General features: G+C 47.4%; 1 protein-coding gene across 4 annotated transcripts in view; it reads right to left on the minus strand.

The window, feature by feature from the left end:
* Positions 1 to 14,951, minus strand: part of CAPN10 (calpain 10) — a 29,058-nt gene extending 14,107 nt beyond the window's left edge. For 3 of the 4 annotated variants that reach the window (XM_084638678.1, XM_084638676.1, XM_084638679.1), the window contains exons 1-8: positions 14,890 to 14,951; positions 12,209 to 12,285; positions 11,919 to 12,120; positions 9,799 to 9,930; positions 9,332 to 9,528; positions 5,991 to 6,208; positions 5,458 to 5,599; positions 1,402 to 1,568 (exon numbers count right to left, since the gene is read on the minus strand). In XM_084638678.1, the coding sequence (XP_084494804.1) occupies positions 1,402 to 1,568; positions 5,458 to 5,599; positions 5,991 to 6,208; positions 9,332 to 9,528; positions 9,799 to 9,930; positions 11,919 to 12,062 (1,000 nt within the window). In that variant the 5' untranslated portion in view covers positions 12,063 to 12,120; positions 12,209 to 12,285; positions 14,890 to 14,951. Of the gene's footprint in view, positions 1 to 1,401; positions 1,569 to 5,457; positions 5,600 to 5,990; positions 6,209 to 9,331; positions 9,529 to 9,798; positions 9,931 to 11,918; positions 12,121 to 12,208; positions 12,286 to 14,871 lie in introns of all 4 variants that reach the window. The other variant, XM_084638677.1, reaches the window with a different exon arrangement.
* Between the last annotated feature and the right edge of the window lie 230 nt (positions 14,952 to 15,181).

Raw genomic sequence — 15,181 nt, forward strand, 5'->3', positions numbered from 1 at the left:
GCAAGCTGGACTCCAGCTATCACTCCCAAACCTCCTGATGTCTGGGCTGCATGGAGTATGCACTGAAACTATAAGGGCTAGAAACATTTTTTTAAATGATGAGATTTCAGAGCATAATTCTATAGCAGGCAGGTTAGCTCTGCAGCAATCTCCACAGCCTCAAAGTACATGAGTCCCTAAGCTTTGCATAAGCATTTTCACTTACAACTCTTAAAATTATTGGCAAATAAGGAAGAGGATTTTTCCAGTAAATCAGAGAAATGTAGAAAAAGAGAAAAGTTAATAAGAAGTTTAATTTAATTACCCAGTAGACACCAGTTCTGTTCTCCAACCTCTCCCAGAGTACGCATTCAGGGCATACTCAATAAAATTTGGAAAACGTTTTGGAAACCACAAAGGTCTAGTGTAGAGGGGGACAAACTACGGCCTGCGGGCCACATCCGGCCTGCAGTACACTTCCCTGTAGCCCCCGAGCTCCTGCCAGGGAGTGGGGTCAGGACGGGATGGCTCCTCTGCAAGCCTAACTCCCCCGCAGCATGGTGAGCGGGATGGAGGCTAGCCCTTGACCCCTCCCCTTCTACTCCCCTGGCTCCCTCCCTTGCAGTCACACTTACCTGGGCAGCGTGGCTGCAGCTCCGGCCGGGCAGCCCGGCTATAGCGCCGCCAGACCTGGTGCTCCAGGGCGGCACGGTCGGGGGGGGGGGGGAGGCGAGGAGCAGGGAGGGTTGCAGGGATCAAGGGGCCTGGGCCCGCTGCTGGGGACAGGGGCAGAGCAAGCCAGGGCCCCCCTCCACCTCCAGCATGCTTGGCCCCTGTCCCCAGCAGCCAAGCCCAGACAGGGAGCGAGCCCTGCTCGACTGCCAGGGAGAGCAGCCAAACAAGCAGGGGAAACACACAGGGAAAAGGACTGAGCCCCCCTTTCCCCCACTCCACAGGTAACGTGGGGCAGGGAGAGCAGGGAGGGTTGGATAGGGGCGGGGGTCCTGGGGGTGGTCAGGCGGTGGGGAGCAGTGGGGATTGGATAGGGTACGGGCATCTGGGGGGGGAGGGTGGTCAGGGGGCAGAGAGCAGGGGTGTTTGGATAGGATGCAGGAGTCCCAGGGGGCAGTCAGGGGTGGGGAGCGGGGGGGGGGGTCGGATGAGGGTGGGAGTTCTCGGGGGCTGGAATGGGGGCAGAGGCCAGGCCACACCTCACTGTTTGGGGAGGCATAGCCTCCCCCAGCCTTCCCTACCCTGCCATCCATACAAGTTCTGTACCCGATGTGGCCCTAGGGCCAAAAAGTTTGCCCACCCCTGATCTAGTGCTAAACAAGTCTAATTTTGGCCCTTTTTAATTCAAATCAGACTTTCCCATTAAACTAATCTGACTTGTTACCAATAGTCCCTTTGTCCACATTGTACCTGTATAGAGGCTCTGAAGCTGTCCCTCTTCAGTGACTGGAAACCCAATAGTAATCTCATCAAACTCCTTGAAAAACTCCTCCTCCTCAACCCAGAATTCTCCTTCCTGGATCTGGGAAAGCAATTCTGAAGCAACTATTGGATCCAATTGGCTCCACCCTTGACCACTGCAAATAAATGCACAAAAGTCAATGTCTAAGCTCTTTGCTCACACTCCCAATAGAGTTCTACAAAAATCTTCTATAAAAATTGCTTCGTGAGGGAAAAAAAGGTATTTTTTCATTTTACTATTGTGTTCATCCATGCAACATTTCGTCTAGTTATTAATCAATTGGGACTGGAAAGAGAAATTATAGATAGGCAATCTCCTTGCAGGAAGACCTAGAAACCAGCTACACCAGAGAGTAAGGGATTATGGAACATACTCCCAGGTAAAACAAATAGTTTATTTGCAATGAATACTGAACAATGTGCAAAGTATTTGTACCTTTTTTTATCGTTTAAAAAAAAAGCAGGTGTTAGAATTTGTGCATGATGGAAAGAGGAAGTGAAAAACACAACTCCAAACACACGAAAGTGGTTAAACAAATAAAATTAAATATGGCTGTTTTGGAAGGTTTTTCTGGTGCCACTTACTGAACCCCTTACATCAGCGACACACCATTTCCATAGAGCAGTAGGGCAAGACCTTTTTAGCATGTTGGCTTCAAAGTTACTGCAAGTTGAAGATGTGAGCCACAACTAATTATTTAGGGTCCTACTAGTTGCTGGGCACCTTCAACTCCCATTAATTTTACTGAGACTGAAAAACATTCTGCACTTCACAGAACAGGGTACTACAGCTTTAAGTTCTTTGAGGCAAGGAGTGTGTGTCTTCCTTTATGTTTTATGCGGTGTCCAGCACAACACTAATTTTTAAATTAGCCTGTCTTTTTCTCTATGCAGTGTTGCTGTAGCTGTGTTGGTCCCAGGATATTAGAGACAAGGTGGGTGAGGAAATATCTTCTACTGGACCAACTTCTGTTGGGGGGAGAGAAACTTTTGAGCTTACATAGAGCTCTTCTTCAGGTCTGGGAAATGTACTCAGACTACCATCTTTAAATACAAGGTAGAACGAGATGGAACAGATTGTTTAGCATAAATAGTTCATACATATTTCAAGGGACCACTCAAGTGAAGTGGCCCGATAACATACCTTTCCTGTCACAAAAAAAAGAAAAAGAATCTGGGGGCAGGGAGGTAAGTGGATTACAGGTAACAACGATTTAGGTCAGTGGTTTTCAACCTATGGTCTGCGGACTATGTCTAAGGGGTCTACAAAAGGTGACTATGAAAATAAAGGTTTCAGAGTAGCAACCGTGTTAGTCTGTATTCGCAAAAAGAAAAGGAGGACTTGTGGCACCTTAGAGACTAACAAATTTATTTGAGCATAAGCTTTCGTGAGCTACAGCTCAAATAAATTTGTTAGTCTCTAAGGTGCCACAAGTCCTCCTTTTCTTTTTATGAAAATAAAATTTCAGATCCAGAAAAGGCATTTTGTTTTTCTGATCAATCAAAAGTATGTAAATATCCCCACCTACAGATCAAAACCTGGAAGTGTTCTCATTACCATATAAGTCCACTGTCTAGCACCCTTTCTCATGCTGTGTCAAATGCCATGCTGAGCATGTTCAACATGTATGGTTGAATTCTGTTCAGTCAGTTTTCTGTCTTCTAAGAGGTCTATGGGAGGGGTCCACAGACCACAGGTTGACTTTCCAAAGGAGTTCACAACTCCACTCAAAATACGTGTAGGGCTCCGCAAATTTTAAAAGGTTGAAAACCACTGACGTAGGTGAGATAAGACCACCACTATGCTCTCAGAAGAACTCATACAGAAATATGATAAAAGACGACAAGCCCCATATCACCTGTGGGTGAACACTTTTCACAAAGCGATCACTCTATATCTGACCTCTCCGTCCTCATCCTCAAAGGAAACCTGCACAATCCCTTCAAAAGATGAGCCTGGAGCTTAAATTCATACATTTTCTAGATATCAAAAATCACAGACTGAATTGACACTGCATTTCATAGAATCATAGAATATCAGGGTTGGAAGGGACCCCAGAAGGTCATCTAGTCCAACCCCCTGCTCAAAGCAGGACCAATTCCCAGTTAAATCATCCCAGCCAGGGCTTTGTCAAGCCTGACCTTAAAAACCTCTAAGGAAGGAGATTCTACCACCTCCCTAGGTAACGCATTCCAGTGTTTCACCACCCTCTTAGTGAAAAAGTTTTTCCTAATATCCAATCTAAACCTCCCCCACTGCAACTTGAGACCATTACTCCTCGTTCTGTCATCTGCTACCATTGAGAACAGTCTAGAGCCATCCTCTTTGGAACCCCCTTTCAGGTAGTTGAAAGCAGCTATCAAATTCCCCCTCATTCTTCTCTTCTGCAGACTAAACAATCCCAGCTCCCTCAGCCTCTCCTCATAACTCATGTGTTCCAGTCCCCTAATCATGTTTGTTGCCCTTCGCTGGACTCTCTCCAATTTATCCACATCCTTCTTGTAGTGTGGGGCCCAAAACTGGACACAGTACTCCAGATGAGGCCTCACCAATGTCGAATAGAGGGGAACGATCACGTCCCTCGATCTGCTCGCTATGCCCCTACTTATACATCCCAAAATGCCATTGGCCTTCTTGGCAACAAGGGCACACTGCTGACTCATATCCAGCTTCTCGTCCACTGTCACTCCTAGGTCCTTTTCCGCAGAACTGCTGCCTAGCCATTCGGTCCCTAGTCTGTAGCTGTGCACTGGGTTCTTCCGTCCTAAGTGCAGGACCCTGCACTTATCCTTATTGAACCTCATCAGATTTCTTTTGGCCCAATCCTCCAATTTGTCTAGGTCCTTCTGTATCCTATCCCTCCCCTCCAGCGTATCTACCACTCCTCCCAGTTTAGTATCATCCGCAAATTTGCTGAGAGTGCAATCCACACCATCCTCCAGACCATTTATGAAGATATTGAACAAAACCGGCCCCAGGACCGACCCTTGGGGCACTCCACTTGATACCGGCTGCCAACTAGACATGGAGCCATTGATCACTACCCGTTGAGCCCGACAATCTAGCCAGCTTTCTACCCACCTTATAGTGCATTCATCCAGCCCATACTTCCTTAACTTGCTGACAAGAATACTGTGGGAGACCGTGTCAAAAGCTTTGCTAAAGTCAAGAAACAATACATCCACTGCTTTCCCTTCATCCACAGAACCAGTAATCTCATCATAAAAGGCGATTAGATTAGTCAGGCATGACCTTCCCTTGGTGAATCCATGCTGGCTGTTCCTGATCACTTTCCTCTCATGCAAGTGCTTCAGGATTGATTCTTTGAGGACCTGCTCCATGATTTTTCCAGGGACTGAGGTGAGGCTGACTGGCCTGTAGTTCCCAGGATCCTCCTTTTTCCCCTTTTTAAAGATTGGCACTACATTAGCCTTTTTCCAGTCATCTGGGACTTCCCCCGTTCGCCACGAGTTTTCAAAGATAATGGCCAATGGCTCTGCAATCACAGCCGCCAGTTCCTTTAGCACTCTCGGATGCAACTCGTCCTGCCCCATGGACTTGTGCAAGTCCAGCTTTTCTAAATAGTCCCTAACCACCTCTATCTCCACAGAGGGCTGGCCATCTCTTCCCCATTTTGTGGCTTATTACAACATTATTATTATTATTATTATTTATGGCTTATTACAACAATCTGTAACCCAATTAAATCCCCACCCCCAAAAAACATATTTCCTATCAATGTATCATGTATTTGGAAATCAGGATTGCCAGACCCAAAACCCCAAAAAATCAAGACCACAAGAACCATAATGTTGTATGCTGAACTCATAAAAAGGTTCTAAGAAATAAGGCTACCGTACTCTGCAACTCTCCTCTGTTGTAGCCTATTAGGAATACTACTCTGTAATATACACACACATTTTGTGCTCACACACAGTAAATATCTTCATCTTTATGGTAGTACCTTAAAAAGAGAGTATTCTAAATGAAAACAAGCCACTTACCCTTCCCTCCAGCGTCCTTTCCAACACCTCCTCCCCCAAGGATTTCGTATCCGTAGCAAGATGATTTCGTTGCCCGAGACTCTGGAGAGATGAAGCATATCTGAGACAATAAAGGCATGAAATTCTCCCAGTTCACTGGCACCTGTACAGGAAAGATAACCATCGTTAGGAGGTAGAAAACTACCCAGCATTCTTTTTCAAGGCAAGAGGAAGTAAACTCGCTATCCCCTGTGAAGAAGATTCACTTTGTACTGAAGAAAGTTGCTACAAGTCAACTGCTCTGCCTGTGAACACAACGGATGAACATGCAACCCACCCTGTACGCAGAGACAAATAACTGCCTGGTTTATACATCTATGATTAGAAGAGTGAAGAGAAATGCTGATCACCAGAATCCCTAGAAACATGCTAGTTAGCTTTGAGTATCCATAGACCAGTGGTGCTGAAGCACTACTTTCCCTTACTTTTTCCCTTTTATGGGAAGAAAAAGACACACCTGCCATATTTAAGAATCTCTGGAATGCTCATATTACCTTGCCTGGAGCTGAGGACTGAGCAACTTATCACACATTGTTCCTTCAGGTTCATCAGTCTCCTAAATACCATCTTCTCCAAAACTTTACCAGTCCTCTCTCTTTCCATGCTTCTTCCAGGGTCTTTTAGGATCCATCTCTCAGCTAGACCTCCAGTCAAGTCAACTAAAGCATCTGCCACCTGCCCTGCCCACAACTGCTCATAAGACCCATGCACCCTATAAAAACAAAAAAGAAACAGTGGCACATATTTCAAACTTAAATGAACATCATTTTGGCTTTATTTTAATCACACATATGTCCCCATTGGGAGCCTGATGTTAGTATGACATAAAAGGTGCCACTGCAGCGATGAAATATTTAGGCCATCAGACACCTCACGTATTCAGCAAAGTATCTAGGTGACAGCTGGGGCCTCTGCTGCGATTCTGTGACGTACCAGAGGACCTTGTCCAGATGGTGACAGGTTTGTATGACACTTTCATGACAAGTGGACACACTTCGGTGTAACAGAGTGTTTTGAGGTGAAGGTTGGGCTCCACCAGGGATCAGTGCTTAAACTATTAGTATTCAAAACTGTGATGGACTTCATAAGTAAGAAAATCCAAATAGGTGATGGTCCAAAGTTGATGTATGGAGACCATATTGCACCCATGGCCGATAGTGCAGAAGATTTGGTCCAGGCAATTGATACCTGGAACAGGAAACTAACAAATTATGGCCCCAAAATGACTAAAGAAAAGACTGAAGTCATGTGGGTAATTCACCCGGGACCAAAATAGATGAATATTAACATTGAGGGCCAGCAACTAAATCAGGTTTCTGCATTCAAGTACTTTGGTGGCTGGTTAGCAGCAAACAAAGTAGTCAACAGTGAACTGCGCGCGAGACAAAACTGGCAAAGATAGGTGGTGTGATTTATGACTACTTAAGAGACAACTATACCAAACTTTGGTAAGATCAGCTCTTCTCTACAGATCAGAGAAATGGGTGACGGAAGAGAAGCATTTGAGAAGACCTGAAGCCATTGAAATGAGATGTTTGAGGGCAGTGAAAGAGCTGACATTGCTGGAACACACGTGGAATGATGACATCAGGAGTGAGACTAAGGTCTGTGGTATCAGACAGAAGCTGCAGGAGAGGAAGCTGAGACGGTATGGGCATGTTTGAAGGATGGATAAGGGAGTCCAAACTAGTCACATTGAAATAAGGTGCTATTGGGCTGTTCGGAATACAATCCTGTCCTGATAGTGCTTATCACCTCCAGAGAAAGGGAAGTGCCTAGAAAATGTAAAAGGAAACTTAGTTTGATAGCATCCTGTCTGGCAAGAACTCACTTATCAATAGCTGGGATGTGAAATCCTCACTTCTGTATTGTTTTGTCATTATAGTTCCCACTTTGCTATTGTTTGTCTGTATAATCTCTGTCTGGTTCTGTGATTGTTTCTGTCTGCTGTATAATTAATTTTGCTGGGTGTAAACTAATTAAGGTGGTGGGATATAATTGGTTACATAATCATGTTACAATATGTTAGGATTAGTTAGTTAAATTTCAGGAAAATGATCGGTTAAGGTATAGCTAAGCAGAACACAAGTTTTACTATATAGTCTGCAGTCAATCAGGAAGTGAGTGAGTGTTTGGGGCGGAAATGGGAACAGGGAATGGGGGTAGGGAAATTGGAATCATGTTTGGCTAAGGGCAGGAATGGGAACAGGGACACAGGTGTAAGGCTCTGTGGTGTCAGAGCTGGGAAGGAGGACACTAAGGAAGGAAACTGAAATCATGCTTGCTGGAAGTTCACTCCAATAAACATGAAATTGTTTGCAACTTTGGACTATGGGTATTGTTGCTCTCTGTTCACGCAAGAAGGACCAGGGAAGTAAGTGGGTGAAGGAATAAGCTCCCTAACAGGAGACATTTGGGACTAGAGTTCACAGGCTGAGAACAAGAGGATGGCCGAGAAAACAGCCAATAGACGGTGTACGGGAGGACGAAGTAGATATGGAGTGAGCGTTGGACCAGCAAACCTGGAAACACTGATAGGCTACCTGACTCCAACTAGATGGGAAAAGGGAAAGAAAAATAAGATATCACACTGCCTTATGGAAAGCTTGATACAATCCTTTCCTGTACAGAAACTGCTCACTGCTTGTCATTTGCATCTCATCTTTAAACTTTCATCACCCTTCATGAAGCACAATATAGCTAGTAATGTTTAAAAAATAACATTTCTAACATACCTCCCCTTAATATATTCTTTGTTTGCTAAACACAGTCAAACTAGTTTTTTCTCCCAGCTGTTTCATTTTGTGGGGTCAGGGACGTTGTGTTATTATTTGCGGTAACTACAAAGCAGAGTGAATGAACACACTGAAAGAATACTAAGCCAGATTCATAAAATTTCTGTAAGAAATGGTCAAAATAACATTTGCCTGGCAAACCCACAGTAAGAAAAAAAGGTTAATGTGCCAAAGGTGCCTTGACAGAAACATGTACCTTAACTTCAGCATATCTACTGCTAGCTGAGTAACTTCACCTTAAAAGGTGTTTGTCCTCTGCTGGGGGCTAAACAAACCCTTCTCTAAGATCTTGTAACTGTTTGGTGTCCTTCTTATCCAAAGCATTTGGTCTCTGAACTGCTTTGTCGGTCTACACTGTATACTGGGCTGAGGTCGTATTTTGCTGCTTATTTTATAAAACAATGGCCCCACTGCCAGATATAAAACAAAACAACAACAATAATAATATTCCAGGGTCCATAACTCCTGATAAAACCAGCAAATGAGTGGCAAGGGATGGTTAGACAGAAGTATGCAGGAAAGAAATATTCAGGGCCTGAGCCTCAACTAACATAAGTTGGTGTAGCTTCATTATTTCAGTGGAGCATCATAGATTTTCAATAGCTGAAGATCTGTCCATTGATGTCTATCTTAAAATCTTCTCAAATAATGCACCAGGGAAAACTTTATTTCAGTCTTACTAAGCTAGGTGATCTGCAGCTAGTAGCTAGCTGAGCATCACTGCAGTCTAGCAGCTGCTGGGTCATTATAAAACTCTTATTTTTTTCACAATTCCTTTCAGTAAGAAAATCTCACCCTGTGTGAAGGCGAAAATGTATCTGGGTGATCCAGGATAAACATTGGACCTCTACAGAATCCAATATAGGAAAAATTCTGGAAATTATCAGTCTATATACAGGTTTCAGATATAAAGAGCTCAAGTCCTAGAGAGGGCTCTGGAAGCCCACATGGCATGAAATCCAATCAAACAAAGCACTATGTAGAATATGTGCTAGTCATTACTGCAATTTAAATCTCCTCCTCCAATTAAGTTCACTTACTTGGCATAGACCTTTTCCAGTAAGGGAAGCCAAAACACATCTTCTGTCTGACACTGGGAGAAGCAGAGTTTACCCCCAAGGCAAGGCAGGCGATCATCAATGGTTACCTCCACCCAATGTCCAAACTGCCAGACTTGACAAGTGAAACAGCCTGTGTACGTCTCATCTGTCCAGCTGGGCTGACCTGGAGGGATTACCTGGAAGAAGACAAGACAATATTAGCAAAATCAAGACAAACAGGGACTTTCTTTTGAGGAAACCACCACTTAAAACATGGTCAATTCCAGCTATTCTACATCATAGCATAGATAGAAATAATATGTCATAACATCAAAGAGTAAAGACAGAGCATCAGAGTACATCTTAGAAGTTTCACTAAGTTGGAAAAGACTAGGGGAAAAAAATATTAATGGAGCATACAGGAAAATCTGCTAGGACATGAAACATTACAAGAAGCTGTTCTATACCTTAGTTAGCAGGTATTTACTCTTCTGCAAAGCAACACAGGCACACAGGAACCAACAATCTCCCAAAATCCCTTGCTTCACTTGCACCTCCTGTGGATTGTCTGAAAACAATTGAGGAGCAGAACAAATTTCCTAAAACAAAGCAAACGTTAAGGTTAAATCCTGTATGACAGTCTAAGCCAAACAAGCTATGTTTTGTGGGATCGGATGGCTCACAAGACAATTAACACAATAAGGGACCTTTCGTTCTTGTTTGAATACAGTACAGGTTACCACTAATTGAGAGTTGTTACAGTATGACTATTCAGTAGGTGACCTATGTGAAATAAGACTGGTGGATCTCAGTCCAGATCTTGGTAGATAGATTCCATCATCAATAATACATTACTATTGATAATCTCAGCAAAGAGACAAGAAGTGAATGAACAGAGAGAGAAATAACCCACTCCCTAGTAGTTGTGCAGGTCACAACTCACAAGCAAGGTTGAGGTACATTAGCAGGGCAGCATGAGATACAAGCTATGAGAGAATTCAACATCCCAGAACAAAAAAACCCACCCTTGTCTGGCCACGCAAAACTCAGTTTGCCATTGCTAAGCAAGCTATTGATCTAAACCGCAAAACACTTTTTCTTGTAAACTTTACAGCGGGCAGAAAACTGAATGAATTAGCCCTGAGCTGCTGCTTTGCTACTTTTCTCCTTGGCTAGCGGAGCCCCACACTTTACTCTGGGAAATATGCTTATTAGTTATTTGTTTTACCATATGGTCTAGGAGCCCCCGTCATGGATCAGGATCCCATTGTGTTAGATGCTGTACAAGCAAAGATCAAAAAGGTAGTCCCTGCTGCAAAGAGCTTACAATCTAAATATACAAGAAACAACAGATGAATATAGAAGACAAGGGAATACAAGGAAACAATGAGACACAACAGGTAGTGGTCTCAGCACACCAGCAGCTTGTCAGGTTTTTGTCAGTAAAGAAAAGTAATTAGATAGCTTTGCTCCTTCCAAGCATGGGGGCAAGCACAGGAGAAAGCATAAAGGTGCTAGTTTGAAAATTTAACAAATGGGTTATGGAGATTGGCATCAACTTTTCAATACTGAATGAGAGATTATTGTGGGGGGATAGGGTGGTGATAGGGCATGAAGGCCTTCGAAACTGAAGACAAGTAACTTATGTTTGATGAGACAGAGAAGGGGAAGCTAGTGGAGGGATTCAAAGAGAAGGGTGACATCGTCAAAGTGACAAACAAGAAGAATAATCTTTGCAGCAGTGTTCTGAATGGATACGGGAGGGGCAAGATAGCATTTGTCAAGGCCATAGAAAAGGATGTTGCTGTAATCAAGATGTGAGCTGATGAAAGCCTGCATGAGAGTTCAGCTGTGTGGATGGACAGGAAAGGCCGTATGTTTGAGATGTTGTACAGAAAGATTGGGCAAGATTTAGACATAGCCTTGACGTGAAGACCTACAGAGAGGCCTAACCTGAAGATGATACCCAAGTTATGGTCCCGAGTGACAGGCAGGATGGTGGTGATGTCCACACTGACTGAGAAAGGATGGGATTGGGGGGGAAGACTAAGAGCTCTGTTTTAGCCATGTTGAGTTTGAACTGATGGCTAGACATCCACAAGGAGACTTCAGAGAGATAGGCCAAGATCTTAGTCTGGACAGAAGGGCAGGGATCTGGAGTAGAGAGGTATACCTGTGAGTCTTTAGCATAGAGATGGAGTTGAATTTGTGTTTGCAAATCAGATTATCTAGGGATAAAGTGTAGAGGAAGAAAAAAGGGGAAATTAAACAATACTTTGTTTTTTTAGAAGGCCATCAAGTTATCACATTGACCACTAGTGACAGATTCCTAAAGGGAAGAATCACAGGTGTCAAACTTAGTCAGACTTGCTGGGTAAACACATTTGATACACAGAGTACTAAAGGCTCTCAATCAAAGTGGCCAAAGATACAGTTAGCCCAGCAACCATAGCACACTACTTTTGTCATTTTTGTATTTCAGAACCATACAAAGAACTAGAAACAGTAACTGAACACTAAGTCATCCCGTTGTTAATGGAAAGTCAAATATTGCTAAACCATTAAGCTATCCCATCTCAAAACTCACCTGAGGTCTCAGCCAGGAAATCTCCCCTCTGAATTGTGAGAGTGGGGTGGAACAGTTAAAAAAGAGGGAGGTGTCGCTTGCTGGAAATGTGGGGTCTTTGTAAAGATTTTCTTTTGTAGCTGACTGCACTCTGTCTCCCAGCATTTTCAACACAACTGAAGCTCTGTCGGTCACTCCAAGACTTTACGTCTCTAACTGAAATCTATAATATAAATTAAAATGAACCAGGAATCATAACTTTGGGAGTGGGTGAGTGAGGCTGATAAACTCATAAGCGAAAAGTCACTAACCGTTTCCACTTAATCGCTTGAACCATATTAGCTGAAATTGTATTCAAAATCAGTTGTTGGCTCTGAAGAATCCAATACTGCAAAAAAAGAACACATCAAACTGTCTGAGTAGTTATTACTCCTGAGGGCATTCTGCCCCAAAAAATTAAAAATTCTGTGCACAATATTTTAAAATTCTGCAAAATGTATTTGTCAATAAATAAATGCAGAAGCTCCAGCATGGCAGTGAGGAGCACAGGCCAGTGGCTGTATAAAGGTGGGAGATCACCCTACAGCCTCCCCACCCTCGGGACATGGACTCAGTGGTGAGGCTGCACCTGACCCTGACAGAGCACAAGGCCTGGGCCTACCCCAGAAACACCCTGGGGCCCTTCCCCTCTGTGCCAGGTGCCCAGGTGTGGGGCAGGCAGGCCCAACAAGGCAGGATCCAAGTGTGGAGAGGCTCAGTGGATGATCTAGGTGTGGGGGGATCTGGATGCACAGAGGCTCATGGGGTGGGGTATAGGGGCAATGGGACTCTGCAAGGGCTTCCAGGTGAAAGTGGTTGGGCCTTAGTGGAGGGGTCTGGATATGGGGGTCTCAGCAGGGGGATCTGAGTGCTGGGGGAGCGGGGCTTGGTCTGGGTGCAGCTAGTTGGGAGTCAGTGGCGTGGGGGCTCATCAAGGTGGGGGTTTGAGTGCAGGGAGCTCAGTGGGGTTGGTCTGGGTGGAGTGGTGGGGGTCCAGAGGCAGCGGATCCGAGTGCAGGGGGATCCGAGTGCAGGGGTTGAGGTTCAGTGGGGTGTGGTTCAGGTATGGAGGTTCTGTGTGTACGGGGTGAGGCTTGGCAGGGGTGTCTGAGTATGGGAGGTTCCGGGTATGGGTGTCTGGGGTTGGGAGGCTGGGGGAGCAGCTCCCCATACAGTGACCTCTCCTCCAGCAGCTGAGGAACGATGGAGGCTGGAAGCAGGGGAGGATGCTGAGCTTTCTGGGGGTGGGTCTGACACAGCCCCAGCCACTCCTTGCAGGGGAAGAGGAAATTCCACCCTCTCCTGCCTCCAGCACAGCTGGGACTAGCAGCTGATCCCAACTCAGGGTAGGAGCCACTGGTTGGGGTGTCCCCAGCCCTGCGGTGATTTACCTCTCCACTGGCTGCCCCGGGTGCCTGAAACCATGTACCTGTGCAGCTGGGGAGTGGTGTGCTCTTGGAGCTTCCCTTTGCTTCCCTATCAGAAAGTTATTTTTCTGCAAGGAAGCAAAGAAATCTGGGGGGAGACTACATTAATTCTGCGCACGCACAGTGGCGCAAAATTCCCCCAGGAGTAAGTTATCCCAGTGCAGCCTGACACCTTCTTCTAAGTAATCTCACCATTAAATGACAGGCCAGACAGAGAGAAGTATGAAATCGAAGTAAACCTCAATGTGAGTAGACACCTGCTACTGCTCAGGATATGATCTCACAAAGTATTTGGAGCAATACCCACTCTCCTCTCAGTCATGTCCTGTTAATCCTCCTCTCTACACATCCCTGGCCAGACGCCTCCCCAGAGTTTTTCTCCTAAAACTTCCAAGACCCTTCCCCAACAAACATGCCAACCCAGCCCCAACCTTCACAATCCCCCCTCAGACCAGTCCATCCACACACATTCCCCAGAGACCTGCCGGCCTAGTTTTTTCTTACTCAGTGTCCCTCACAACTGCCCTCCCAGACCCCTGCCCTCCCAGATCCTTTCCCCCCTCCCTCTCAGAACCCTCCCTCTGTCCCTCCCACCCAGATTCTTCACCCCCCCAGTACTTGCCTAGACCCCTCCCCAAATCCCTCCCTCTTCCACACAGCCACTCCCCCCCCACATCCGCTCCCGGACACCTGCCCCCGCGACCCCTCCCCCCCCACATCCGCTCCCGGACACCTGCCCCCGCGACCCCTCCCCCCGCCCACAGCCGCTCCCGGACACCTGCCCCCGCGACCCCCACAGCCGCTCCCAGGCACCTGCCCCCCTGACCCCCCCACACTCCCGGACACCTGCCCCCACGACCCCACAGCCGCTCCCAGACACCTGCCCCCGCGACCCCTCCCCCCGCCCACAGCCGCTCCCGGACACCTGCCCCCGCGACCCCCACAGCCGCTCCCAGGCACCTGCCCCCCTGACCCCCCCACACTCCCGGACACCTGCCCCCACGACCCCACAGCCGCTCCCAGACACCTGCCCCCCTGACCCCTCCCACACTCCCGGACACCTGCCCCCACGACCCCACAGCCGCTCCCAGACACCTGCCCCTGGGACCCCTCCCCCCCACCCGCTCCCAGACACCTGCCCCCGGGACCCCTCCCCCCACCTGCTCCCAGACACCTGCCCCCGCGACCCCTCCCCCCGCCCAACAGTCGCCCCCGGGACCCGCTCCCGGACACCTGCCCCCGGGACCCCTCCCGCTCCCGGACACCTGCCCCCGGGACCCCCACAGCCGCTCCCAGGCACCTGCCCCCGCGACCCTCCCACACTCCCGGACACCTGCCCCCGCGACCCCCACAGCCGCTCCCAGGCACCTGCCCCCCTGACCCCCCCCACACTCCCGGGCACCTGCCCCCGGGCCCCCGCCCCCGCGACCCCTTCCCCCGCAAACCATTCACATCCCCTCCCTTCAGGATTCCCGCCCCGGGCTCTCAGCTGCCATCCCGGGACCCACCCGCTGCCGACCCGTTACCTGGGCTCCATTCCGCCCGCTCTCCCCGGGCCGGAGACAGCCGACTGGACCACCAGCCAACCAGGAGCCAGGATCGGAGCACGTGACAGCGTACGACCAATTATAACCCTCGAGGCGGGCGACTCCTGATCCTAGCACCCCAAGAGGGAGCCGGCTGACTACCGATCCCAGCATGCGCTGCGGGGCAGAAAGACTACAGCCCCCAGCATGCATTGCCAGGGGGCTCGCTCGCGCCACCCCCTTCCGTCACGTGGGGTACGGGGCGGGGGGAGGGTTGGGAGGCTGAGGTCCA

Source organism: Lepidochelys olivacea (genome assembly GCF_965140295.1).
Source record: "Lepidochelys olivacea isolate rLepOli2 genome assembly, chromosome: 9".
Lineage (NCBI taxonomy): Eukaryota > Metazoa > Chordata > Testudines > Cheloniidae > Lepidochelys > Lepidochelys olivacea.